Here is a 12,963-nt window from a genome sequence, read left to right as displayed (position 1 = left end):
TAACTTAACTTAACTTAACTTAACTTAACTTAACTTAACTTAACTTATTTAGTAACTACATTATTAAACTGTAACACACTGTATATAGAAATAATTATTAATGTTGTAGGGGACATTAATTTTTACTTCAATTTAGTACTTTTACCTAAAAATCTCTTTCTTCATTATACATAACAGAATTAAACATCTTTATATTAATTTTGTACTTTATGTATAGAGTGTCCCACGTAACTCTTGCATCTTAAATATTTATATATTAGGAATATTAATTTGTTCCTTAAATCACCATTTCATTTACAAAAAGAATTATTAACATTGTATAATTTGAATCGTTGACGTCGTACCAAATACCTTTTGTAAAAACATTTTTATACTGAACTTCGTCTTCGAATAAAGTACTGAACTGTTCCGCTTTAAACAAAACACCTTATACAAAAAGGTGTCCCAGAATTAGTGTAAGAACCGAAAATAAGGGGGTAGCTGAGACGATTCTGAACAACAATTGCCTTCGCAAAAATGTTGGGTGGTGCTTCGTTTTTGAATTATTAACGAAAAATCATCGACCAATCACAGCGCTCGAGTAGTGCGCGCTCAGCTGCGAGAGTAAAGATGCCGGCGTAGCCGGTTGGGCGCGCGCTACTCGAGCGCTGTGATTGGTCGATGGTTTTTCGTTAATAATTCAAAAACGAAGCATCATCCGACATTTCTGCAACGGAAATTGTTGTTCAGAATCGTCTCAGCTACCTTCTATTTTTAACCGACTTTGAAAAGGAGGAGGTTACTCAATTCGACATGTATATATATTTTTAACTTCCCGATTTATAGGGAAGTTATTGTATTTGTTTTTTTTTAGTTCTTACACTAATTCTGAGACACCCTGTACACAATCGAAATGTTCAACGAATATGAATAACGTTAAACCAATAATTCTGATTATTATTATTAAGCGGGAATTGATATGTTAAATTTTCACCAAAAGAAATTATTTATTGAAACTATCATTATTTCTTTTGCATTATTGCATATTTGTTTTCTAATTTTCTACTTTTCTAATTTTCTAATTTCTGATTTCCTGTCGATATGGTAAAACCCATTAAATTTTAATTTATCGCGAATTAATATTAGGACACGAGGAAATATCTTCTGGAGAAACGTGGCTTTAAAAAACCAGTTCTATTACTGCATCCTTTGGGAGGATGGACGAAAGAGGATGATGTGCCGTTACCAGTAAGGATAAAGCAGCACCAAAGTGTTCTCGAGGAAGGTATATTGCACCAAGATACCATTCTCGCCATTTTTCCAAGTCCAATGTTGTATGCAGGACCCACGGAGGTACCATCACTAATTTATAACTAGAATAATCAATTACTGTAACTGTAGCAATTAATATCATTATATGATTGAGTCACCATACTAATATCCATGTAATTATTATTTTTTTTTTTTAACTAATTTAACGGAGTGTTCTCATGTAAACGATTGAAAAATAACCGACTTTCCACAATTCTTTTGTGGCAATTGTAAGGAATATGGAAACAAGACTTTCCCATAACATCAAGCAATACTGAAACTTTTTATTTATATTTTTTTCATTTAAAATTGTTATACATATTGAAACATTTTTACATAGTTTTTCAAAGCTGCATTTTACAATTTTAATATTGATTTCTATATATATGAATTTTTTTCAATTGTCATTTTGTTTTCTAATTTTCTAATTTTCTAATTTTCTAATTTTCTAATTTTCTAATTTTCTAATTTTCTAATTTTCTAATTTTCTAATTTTCTAATTTTCTAATTTCTAATTTTCTGTCGACATGGTAAAACCCATTAAATTTTAATAAAATCATAAAAATGCTACAAAAACTACAAGTATTTATCATCAGCTATTAAATACAAATTTTTTAAATTTTTGTTTACGAAAAACACAAATTATTGACGTAATTAATATGTATAAAAATTTTTATAACCAAAAAGGATAATTCCCTTTCTTAGATTTGATGTCAGTGTTAACAAACAAACAGTATTAAAAATTGACTGTATAAGTATATACACAGCGTGCACTTCTTAATTTTGAAAATCGTTCAAAAGCGAAATTGTGTTAAGACAGTACCGTGCAAAAGTAAAATCGTATAAAACAGTAACGATTATAAATCAAGGATTAGGTGTACTGAAATTATGTATTACAATTATTGCACATCCGTGAACTGCTTTATAATACGAATAAAAGAATTGTGTTAAGACAGTACTGTGCAAAAGTAAAATAGTAAATAAAAAATAAAACAGTAACGATTATAAATCAAGGATTAGTTGTACTGAAATTATGTATTACAATTATTGCACATCCGTGAACTGCTTTATATTACGAATAAAAAGAATTGTAATGTTACATTATAACAATGAATAATTTATTTCGTAGGTGCAATGGCATGCGAAGGCAAGAATGATGGCAGGAGCAAACTTTTATATCGTTGGTCGCGATCCTGCCGGTCTACCGCATCCTGACAAGTCCAAAACGCCAGACGGTATTGTCAAAATGATAACTATAATACATACACTATTAAAAATTTTTATATTGAACTCAACACAAATCACATGTCCCAAATCGATTCATATATCGTTTCAATATTATGGGGTTATTTAACACATCAAGGAATTACCACAAAAAGTTGGTAACTTTAACCATTTTTTGGTGTAAATTTAACAAACTTGTAGTGTTGAACTTATCTTAAATAATATCCAAAATCTACATTTGTTTTTATGTTATTTTAACAAATAATCATTCGTCAAATAATGACGACATCAGATAATGAAAAATATCTCGTTAACACGTTAAAATTTCGGGGAGGGGTAATTTAAAAAAAAAAAATTTGTTTCAAGTTGAATTAGAATTTAGTGTAAATAGACTAGTCACTTGTTCTCTTATGATAAGGTCTCAAAAAAAAAATAGTTTATGAATACTATATTTTTGTTTGCAACATTAGGTAATCTGTACGACGCAACACACGGGGCAAGAGTATTGTCGATGGCACCAGGTCTAAAAAGTCTTGAAATAATTCCATTCAAAGTAGCAGCTTATGACAACAAAAAAAGAAAGATGGCGTTTTTTGAGCCGGAACGATCTCAGGACTTCAGTTTCATATCGGGAACTAAAATGCGAGGTCAGTAACTTTTTGTTATGCGTCTGTAATATGTAGCACGTTAAAGTTGAAACTTCGAGCTTTAAAACGCTTTTTTAATTTTATTTTTACGATGATTCTTCACCGACTTACAGATATTCGAATATAGCCTAATTTTTAGAGTTTATAAAGTGTTCCCTATTTTTTTTTGTACGAGTGTATACTCGTTCTATTCTGCTACTGTGATAAAAATATTTTCAAACTCCAAAACGTATCGTTGTTTCGTAGCTTTTCAATATACATGTCGGCCATATCGGATCCGCCATTTTGAATTTTGCAATTCTGATGTCAGATTCAAAGATTGCTGCTCAAATAAGTCATAGATACCAAGTTTCATGAAAATGAAAGTTTCATGAAAATGTAATACCGTTATACGAATAATAACTTTCCAATATACATGTCATCCATATTGGATCCGCCATTTTGAATTTTGCAATTCTGATGTCAGATTCAAAGATTGCTGCTCAAATAAGTCATAAATACCAAGTTTCATGAAAATGTAATAGGTTTTCAATATACATGTCATCCATATTGGATCCGCCATTTTGAATTTTGCAATTCTGATGTCAGATTCAAAGATTGCTGCTCAAATAAGTCATAAATACCAAGTTTCATGAAAATGTAATAGCTTTTCAATATACATGTCGGCCATATCGGATCCGCCATTTTGAATTTTGCAATTCTGATGTCAGATTCAAAGTTTTCTGCTCAAATAAGTCAGAAATATCAAGTTTCATGCACGAACATTATAAACACACGTAAAGAAAAAATTATTTATTATTTATATTTATATTTTAATTATTTATATTTAAACACCTGTAAAATCCATGATTTTCGAAATTTTGGAAAATCCTCCGACATTTTTGCAATGGAAATTGTTCTACAGAATCGTCTCAGCTATCCCCCATTTCCGGCTCCTACACGAGTTTTGGGACGCCCTGTATAATATAATATAACAGGTGTCCACTGGTTTCTTGCCACCTTGAATACCGTAATATAATTGGTATTCATGAAAAACTATTTTAAGCCACTGTAACTTCAAAAATCCAAGTATTCGTATAATTTCGAAACGCAGTGTACTATATAATATTACACAAAGTGAATGATACGTATACAGAATTATTGTACGGTTAGTGAAACATTAATTAGTGTTTACCTGAAGAAAATAATAATTTAATAACGCTCATTTCAAATTAGAATATTAATAAGTTATGTACTAAATGCTAACAATATATATATGTAATTATTTCAGCATTGGCAAAGTCTGGTGAAAATCCACCAGAAGGTTTTATGGCACCCATGGCTTGGAAAATTGTCGCAGACTACTACAAACAGAAGTAAATAAACATACGCAACGCGCTTGCGAAGGATAAAATTCACACACACGAAGTATTTTTCTCTAACTTTAATTTAATCGTAATTTCTACAAAGAAGACATTTCTATAAGAGATAAAAAGTACATTAAAAATAAGTACATACTTAAAAGTAATTTATTTATAATCTTCGTTAAAAATGATCCTTGACAAGGTGGGGGTGAAAAATGCAAATAAATAACTGTAATTTATTTTGTCTCTAATATTGATGTATGCGTGTTTATTTACCCCCCCCCCCCCCCTTCTCCAACGGGGTTACAAGGACTCCCTTCCCATACTCTTCCCAATTACATCCAGCTTATTTACCTTACATACTACCTTAAAAACTATCTAATCTCTAATACTCCACCTCCTTTCTACTTATTTACTGCCCCGTCCTAGCCCTATTTTAGTTAATTCTACGATTTCTGTCGCGAGAAAGGCAGAGAGAATACCCCAACCAGTGTCTAGGACCTCCGCTTTCCGTGCTACGTTTTGCATAATACATCCTGCGCAACCTTTCCTCTTCACTCCTCCAGTAATTGAGAGTCTCCTCTTCCTTCTGTATGCTCCCCTCACTTCTGAACTCATTCTAAGCCCCGCCAGGCTATTCCACATCCTCCCAACTTTTCTTCAGGTACTCAGCCACCCCCACTGGGGTCATTACCATTTCTATCATCCGTTACTCTTTGATCTCCATATCTTTTTTCCCTACTATTCTCCCAGTTGTTAGTTTTTATTATTATTCTCCTTGTTCTCGTACACTATCCTTCTTTCTTGCTTCTCTTTCCCTACCTCGGGTCGTGTTCCTTTCCCCTTGAAGAAATCCTCCCTTTCTTTCTTTCAACACCATTTACTTCCTTCTCCCCTGCTCGTATCCTGTTAGCACTTCCGTTAACTTCCTTCAATTTCTCCTGGAAGTTCCAAGCTCTTCTCCTAGAGCATTTTTCAGCTTCTCCATCTTCAATTCCTCATCACGTACCCCCGGACCCTCCATCCTAACCCTAGGATCCTAGGTCAATAAATATAAAGTAGAACCTCGTTTTTACAAACAAAAACATGGTCAGCCACGTATATATGAAGTCATTGCTGAGCTCAGTACTCTCTAGACCACCCATAGCTGAACTCAGTACACTTTAGGCCCTTGTAGGTTAGCCCAATACCCTCTAGCCCCCCATAGTTGAGCTTAGTACTCTCTAGTCCCTCGTAGCTGAGCCTAGAACCCACTAGACCTTTGTAACTGAGCACAGGACACTCTAGCCTCTTTTAGCTTAGTTCAATACTCTCTAGCCCCCCACAGTTGAGCTCAGTACCCTCTAGCCCACCACAGTTGAGCCTAGTACCCTCTAGTCCCCCACAGTTGAGTCTAGTACCCCCTAGTTCCTCGTAACTGAGCCCAGTACGCTCTAGCTCTATGTAGCTTAGCCCAATACCCTCTAGCACCCCACAGTTGAGCCTAGTACCCCCTAGTCCCCTACAGTTGAGCCTAGTACCCTCTAGTCGCTCGTAGTTGCGCCTAGTACCATCTAGCCCCCCACAGTTGCCTCTAGTACTCTCTAGTCCCCCACAGTTGAGCCTAGTACCCTATAGACCCGTAGTTGTAGCTTAGCCCAATACCCTCTAGCCCCCCACATTTGAGTCTAGTACTCTCTAGTCCCCCACAGTTGAGCCTAGTACCCTATATAGCCCCTTATAACTGAGCACAGGACACTCTAGCCCCTGGTAGCTTTGCTCAATACCCTCTAGCTCCCCACAATTGAGTCTAGTACCCTCTAGCCCCCCACAGTTGAGCCTAGTACCCTCTAGTCCCTGGTAGCTGAGCCTAGTACCATCTACCTTCTTGTAACTGAGCACAGTACACTCTAGCCCCTGGTAGCTTTGCTCAATACCCTCTAACAAATATAAGTATCGAAGAACCTATATGGCATAAGATAAGCAATGAAAAAATAAAGAAAGACATTAAAAGAAAAAGAGAAATTGGAAAATAGTAGTAAACACATAGTAATGAAATAGGGGACTCAGTCTCCATTCACCTTAAACAATAAACAACAAGGATCATATTACTCTCCTCGCTGGCACCCCCAGTGTTGGGGATACCCATCTTGCATTTATCCAGTCAATTCTGTCTTGCACTTATCCAGTCTTTACTGTATTCCATTCCCACACCTCCACCCCCATAGCTCAACACCGCCCATATGCCAAGACGTCGAATAGGCATGTTCTTCTCTCCCAGTTCTTTCAAAATTTCCTCTTTCCTAAACTCCATATTTGACCCATTACTGCTTCAGCTTTCACCACCCTGTCCCATACCTGAGCCTCGTTCTACAATATGTATTGATATATATATATTGATATGTACATACCAATATATATCAATACATATATTAGGTTGTCCAGAAAGTTCGTGCCAATTTATAAGAAACATTCAAAAACACGTTTGAATTTTACTATATATTTATTGAATGACATAGGTGCCATTTTGTTCCAAAACCTTTTCACCTTTTAAGGGATGTATGTTATTTGTTTTCAACCACTTCGATATATTCAACCTGTACCACCTACCAAAAATTGACATGGACTTTCCGGACAACCCAATACATATATACATATATGTGTACGTCTATTCGTACGTCTATAGATACGTCTATAGTTTATTGCATCGGACACGAAAAATTCGTAAACTTGGAGCTTCTTGTAGGGATGTACTCTTCATTTCTTTTTTTAGGTTTTTTTATTTGTTTCATTTCCTTGAAAGACAATCGATGAGAAGAGAAGGTGCGACGATTAGAATTTTGTAGAGTTTACTCCATTCGTCTCCTAATGAAACATTATTTTAAACTGGTACATCTGAAAAAGAAACGTCATTGATTACACCGAAATAGATTTACGATCTTTAATTTATTAATAATCTTATTTCTATTGTACCGAAAATAAAATGTATCGCGAATGTTTGTACGTCTATTTATTCTATTTGTTATGGTGGTTCAAACTGAAGCTCATTAAATGTGTTCGTAAAGCGTTAATAATATGCAAGTTTAAAATATTCCTACATGCGTGTAATGAACATCCTTGAATTCATTTTAACAATCTTTCAGTAACATCGAAGTAACTTTAATTTAATACCAAATTGGTTTAGGCAATGAACGACTAAGGTACTGTTTCTTCGGTGTGAAATTGTTATTATATATATTTATTAGAAGACTGAAAATCAAAGTTCATTCGAAGCATACATTGCTTGATTAAATTTTAAGATACGAGAGTATTGTCTTAAGAAAAGCTAGTATTTTTATTATATAATATAAAGGAAATAGAAATTTAATATACATAATAACTTACCTTCTTCTTCAGAATCAGATATTAGTGTAGCCTGCAACGAACTTTGTTTGGACAATGTTCTACCATGAAGTCGTGGTCTAGAAGGCGGGGACTGTTTGTTCCAGAGAGCTTCAAGTTGGTCAAAATGTTGTGACTGAGCAAGAGCTGCCTGCTCTGGACCAAGTCCAGACGGGCTATTTGTTAATCCAACTTTACTGAAATCATCCATGGAAGCGCTTACACTAAATCGTCGTTGTAAATTTTCCACCGAAGACGCTGATATCCCTGAGAAAAATATTATCAATTAAAAATCAATAAAAAACACAATTCCTCTTCTTAGTGGTTCAATATTTTGCGAATATTTGAATTGGAACGTGGTGAAGTATAATTACAGCGCATACATATTTTCTTTTATAGGATTAAATATTCATCACAATGATTCAGTATTATATTGACATAATACTTGTAACACTATATAGGGTGTCGCAAAAATGTTGGAGGTCCTTGAAGGGGGTGGTTCGGATGGTGATTTGAAACAACTTTTTCCTTAGCGAAAATGTTGTCCGAGGCTTCGTTGAGGAGATATTAACAGAAAACCCTGACCAATCAGAGCGCGAGGATGCCGGTGGACCGCCCACGGTAGGCGTAGGCTAGGCACTAGGTGGCCGCCCTCCACTAGCATCCTCGCGCTCCGATTGGTCGGGGTTTCCTGTTAATATCTCCTTAACGAAGCCTCGGACGACATTTCCGCTAAGGAAAAAGTTGTTTCAAATCACCCCCCGAACGACCTCGTTCAATGACCTCCAAGAGTTTTGGGACACCCTGTATAAGAGTCCCAGTGGGAAGAGGGTGTTTAAAAAATCTCTACATAACCCCATTTTTCCCCACTCCTTTCAAGGAACTCCAATATTTTTGGAATACCTGGTACAATACATACAAGGTGTCCTATTTTATCTTGTACACCATAATAACTCGAAAATATGGTGTTTTAGTAAAAAATGTTTCAACACAATTTTGACAAACCCTCTATGTCACCGATATACAGGGTGTCGCAAAAATGTTGGAGTTCCTTGAAAGGGGTGGGTCAGGGGGTGATTTGAAACAACGTTTTCCTTACCGAAAATATTGTTTCAAATCACCCTCCAAACGATCCCTTTCAAGGACCGCCAACAATTTTAGGATACCCTGTACAGTAAAGTCTCCATAAATGCATAAGCTCGGGACAGATCTTGTGCGTTTATAGTAGAGTTCGTATATTCTCTGATGTTTGCCGACGAGCTTCGAATGTAGAGAAGGACAGAGAATAAAGAAGAGAACGGAGCGAAAATACCAGAGTACATCGTTGAGACAATTTAATGCAACGGTGAAACCTTCTTATTATTAATTTTTTGGTTGTAAAACTTTCACCATCATATTCCTGACATTTTTCTGATTAAAATGAGCCCAAACACGATATAATTCGAATGATATTTACCATCCATCTTTTTTTAATTAGTACTCTACGATATATGCACAGATATATGATACATAATAAGTTGTTAAAAGTAAATATGTTGCGAATTACGTCCTGTTTGGGCTCATTTTAATCAGAAAAATGTCAGGAACATGATGGTAAAAGTTTTGCAACAAAAAAGTTAATAATAAAAAAGTTTCACCGTTGCATTAAATTGTCTCACAGATTAATCCGGTTCCAAATCATGTTTACACTGCTTGGCGATCGAACTCTGAAGCCTCTCAAGAGGTATACCTCCGCAGTGGTGGAGCTGGTTTCTGTGCATTTATGGTAGAGAAAATTTGTGCATTTATGGAGACCTTACTGTATATCGAATTCAGCCATAAGAAGCTAATCGTATAAATAGAAAATAAAACAAAGTTGCTTTTGAATATGTCAGAACAATTAACCGTTTAAAATATTACACCATAATCAGCTGGATTAGCTGCTGGACAAAATACGAGATTACTTTCGCATCAACCCAATACATAACACAAAAGAATTTCGCGCAAAAGCCAACCTGATGTAAGATGGCCGTATTTCCTGTGCCACGTGTCGCTATCCAGCGATACCTCCTTCTTCAGCAGTCTCTTATTCGGTCTCTTTGGGCCAGCAGGTCTCATGTCTCTAACATCGCACCAAGGGGCAACGTAATCCGGCAACTTGACGTACTGCGCCGGGGTATTATGTAAACAGAGAATAGGCATGCACTTGTGCTCGAGAAGATGCAGCGCTAATCTAGAAAGGTCTGTGGACACCTCGAAGCCCACAACCGGCACGTGTAACATAATGCTGCTCAGAGAACAGCCTTTTTTCGTGTCCCAAATAATGAGACTCTTATCCTCGCTACCCGACGCAGCGAGGCTCCCGTCGCCTGACAATTTTACGCACGTAATGAAACCCAAATGGCCTTTCAGAGTGTGAAGATCTGATCCGGTGTTAATATCCCAAACAATGAGGTTAGCGTCCCTGGAGCCGGATACTACGATGGACTTGTCGAGGACGGAAACTGCGACGCAGGTTACGTGGTCCGTGTGACCCACAAGAACCTAGAAACATTTATATTATTCATTTCATTTCTTTTAAATTATGTTCTATGTTTTCATATTCTTAAAGGGTAACTCCACTCGGTCCCAGAGGAATTTTCCTTGAGGGACGTGCGTGGGGTGGGGTGGAGAGGGGAGGGGCGTGCCGGACCACGCCTTCAACGACAGGAGGATTCCGCCCCTTGCGGCGACTTTTGCCTCGGAGGGGCGCGGTGAATGTGAGGAGTCGGAGTGTGGGCTAACCCCGACTCCCGGAGGGGAACTGGTTTCTTTCGAGACGGGCCGACCACACGAGGTCTCCTTAGAACCACTGGATCCTTCAGGGGCGCGTTAAGGATAGAGTGGGGAGGATCGGGGCGTGCCGAACCACGCCTTCAATGACCCCGCCCGTATTGTGGGCGGTGCCCTCTTACGCTGTCCAGTGCAGAAATCTCCGGGTCTCCTGAGCCGGGCCGGACACGAGGACTCCGCCCCTTCCTGCGATTTTTGCCCTGGAGGGGTGCGGTGAATGTAGGGGGGAGGGCCGATGCGTGAGGTGACCCCGACCCTCGGAAGGGGAAATGGTTTCTTTCGAGACGGGCCGACCACACGAGGTCTCCTTAGAACCACTGGATTCTTCAGGGGCGCGTTGAGGATAGAGTGGGGAGGATCGGGGCGTGCCGAACCACGCCTTCAACGACCCCGCCCGTATTGTGGGCGGTACCCTCTTGCGCTGTCCGGTGCGGGGACCTCCGGGCAGTGATGGACATTCGTGGGATTTTTCCTGATCACGCGCATTGGAGCGAGCGTTGCAGTCCTCACTGCTGTATACACTTACTTAGAATTTAGGGTACTATTGGATCCCAGTAAGGAACAAAATATAATGTCCTCTTCTTTTCCTCGATGATTCTTGACGTGGACGGCTGCGGTTCATTATCCATTTTTTTTTTAATTTCCCCTAATATTACACTTACGAACACTAACACTCTTGTACTTAATTTGTCCGTTAAAAACTCGGGAAAATTGCACAAGCCCCTTAAATGCACCTCTGGCGGTTCGGATACATGTATGGTAGCAGACGACATGTAGCTGTGACGTCAGCTTACGCATGCGCAGAAAGGAATTCCTCGAAGGAAAAATCCCACGAACGTCCATCACTGGCTCCGGGTCTCCTGAATCCATGTACCTATGTAGTTCCATGTAACCTCGGATTCTCCCCCAGGAATATCGGATAATATATATATAGCTGCCTTTTAATTTATCAATGGGCAGTTAAAATACAGTCAAAATACTCCGGCCCTTTAATTTATCAATGGACAAAAGACACCATTTTTTGCAAAAAGAATTTTAATTTTCATTACTGGTGAATTTTGTTACATGTATATGGGATAAAAATTGTCACTTGAAAGTGAGAATTACTGCGGTACCTAGATCGATGGTCAAACGAAGAAGTTTATTTGTAATTAAAGAAATATTGAAACGTCAATATTTAACCCTCAGTCGGTTGTTCTTAATAATTTTCTGTGACCCGTATTTGAACGTGTAATTTAATGTTTACAGTCATGCGAATAATTATAGTTAGATGATTGAAAAACGAACCTGCGATAATTTGCCACTGGCGAGTTGCCAGACTTTCAAACTCATATCTATGGAACCCGTAATCAAAGATCGAGAGTCCGGAGTAACCACGAGACAGGTAATGTCTTGGGAATGCGTCACCTGATACTTCTCCTCTGGGCCAGCTCCTAAGCTTACTATTCGTACTTGATTGTCACCTGTTCCACATACTGCAAACCTGAAAATTTCTTTTCGTTATAAGGTGAAATCAATTACATAATGCAACATTCTTAATGAGAGTAACCAAAAGAAATTATTGAGTTCGCTTTGGAATTGCAAAGGATTTAAAAAAATATATGTGTTTGGAAATTTCCCTTTAACTGTCATTCTCATTTTTAAGAAATTGAGTTTTACTTTAGAAAAAAACTTTCTAAATATCTTTTGTAGCATCTCGTGAGATCTACAATGTAAAAAAGTTTCAATACAAAATGTTTATTGTTAAGAGATCTACGAATTTTTTTTAATTAGGCAACTGTTTATATATTTTTCCTCCAAGAAGAACTAAAAAATAAATTTTTTCGACAATTTCATATATATATATATATATTTTTTAAAATTGTTCATCTAAAATACTAACATACTATTTAACACACTATTTAGTAAATATTTGATAAATATACAGTCAGTCGCATAATTATCCGTACCTTGTATGGCTGTTAAAGAAATTTTTCTAAACTAAATGATAGGTTGATGTTTCCAAATAAATGTTTCATTATAAATATGCATATGAATAAACTTCATAAATATACAGGGTGTCCCAAAAATGTTGTAACACCTTGAAAGGGGTCGTTCGAGAGGTGATTTGAAACAACTTTTTCCTTAGCGAAAATGTTGTCCGAGGCTTCGTTGAGGAGATATTAACGGAAAACACTGACCAATCAGAGCGGGAGGATGCCTGTGGGCCGCCCATGGTAGGCGTAGCCTACACGCTAGGCTCGCGCTCTGATTGGTCAGTGTTTTCCGTTAATATCTCCTCAACGAAG

At 37.3% G+C, this 12,963-nt stretch overlaps 2 protein-coding genes across 5 annotated transcripts in view; one reads left to right on the top strand and one right to left on the bottom strand.

The window, feature by feature from the left end:
- LOC128874820 (bifunctional 3'-phosphoadenosine 5'-phosphosulfate synthase-like) overlaps positions 1-4,755 on the top strand; it is a 16,787-nt gene extending 12,032 nt beyond the window's left edge. For both annotated transcript variants that reach the window (XM_054119913.1, XM_054119912.1), the window contains exons 7-10: positions 1,126-1,332; positions 2,420-2,525; positions 2,985-3,161; positions 4,432-4,755. In XM_054119913.1, the coding sequence (XP_053975888.1) occupies positions 1,126-1,332; positions 2,420-2,525; positions 2,985-3,161; positions 4,432-4,520 (579 nt within the window). In that variant the 3' untranslated portion in view covers positions 4,521-4,755. The remainder of the gene's footprint in view (positions 1-1,125; positions 1,333-2,419; positions 2,526-2,984; positions 3,162-4,431) is intronic.
- A 144-nt stretch (positions 4,756-4,899) lies between these two features.
- Positions 4,900-12,963, bottom strand: part of LOC128874819 (protein qui-1) — a 42,711-nt gene continuing 34,647 nt past the window's right edge. For 2 of the 3 annotated variants that reach the window (XM_054119910.1, XM_054119911.1), the window contains exons 17-20: positions 11,963-12,158; positions 9,859-10,387; positions 7,868-8,131; positions 4,900-7,378 (exon numbers count right to left, since the gene is read on the bottom strand). In XM_054119910.1, the coding sequence (XP_053975885.1) occupies positions 7,365-7,378; positions 7,868-8,131; positions 9,859-10,387; positions 11,963-12,158 (1,003 nt within the window). In that variant the 3' untranslated portion in view covers positions 4,900-7,364. The remainder of the gene's footprint in view (positions 7,379-7,867; positions 8,132-9,858; positions 10,388-11,962; positions 12,159-12,963) is intronic. The other variant, XR_008456699.1, reaches the window with a different exon arrangement.

Source organism: Hylaeus volcanicus, chromosome 4 (genome assembly GCF_026283585.1).
Source record: "Hylaeus volcanicus isolate JK05 chromosome 4, UHH_iyHylVolc1.0_haploid, whole genome shotgun sequence".
NCBI lineage: Eukaryota > Metazoa > Arthropoda > Insecta > Hymenoptera > Colletidae > Hylaeus > Hylaeus volcanicus.
This window is presented reverse-complemented; position numbering and strand designations above follow the sequence as displayed.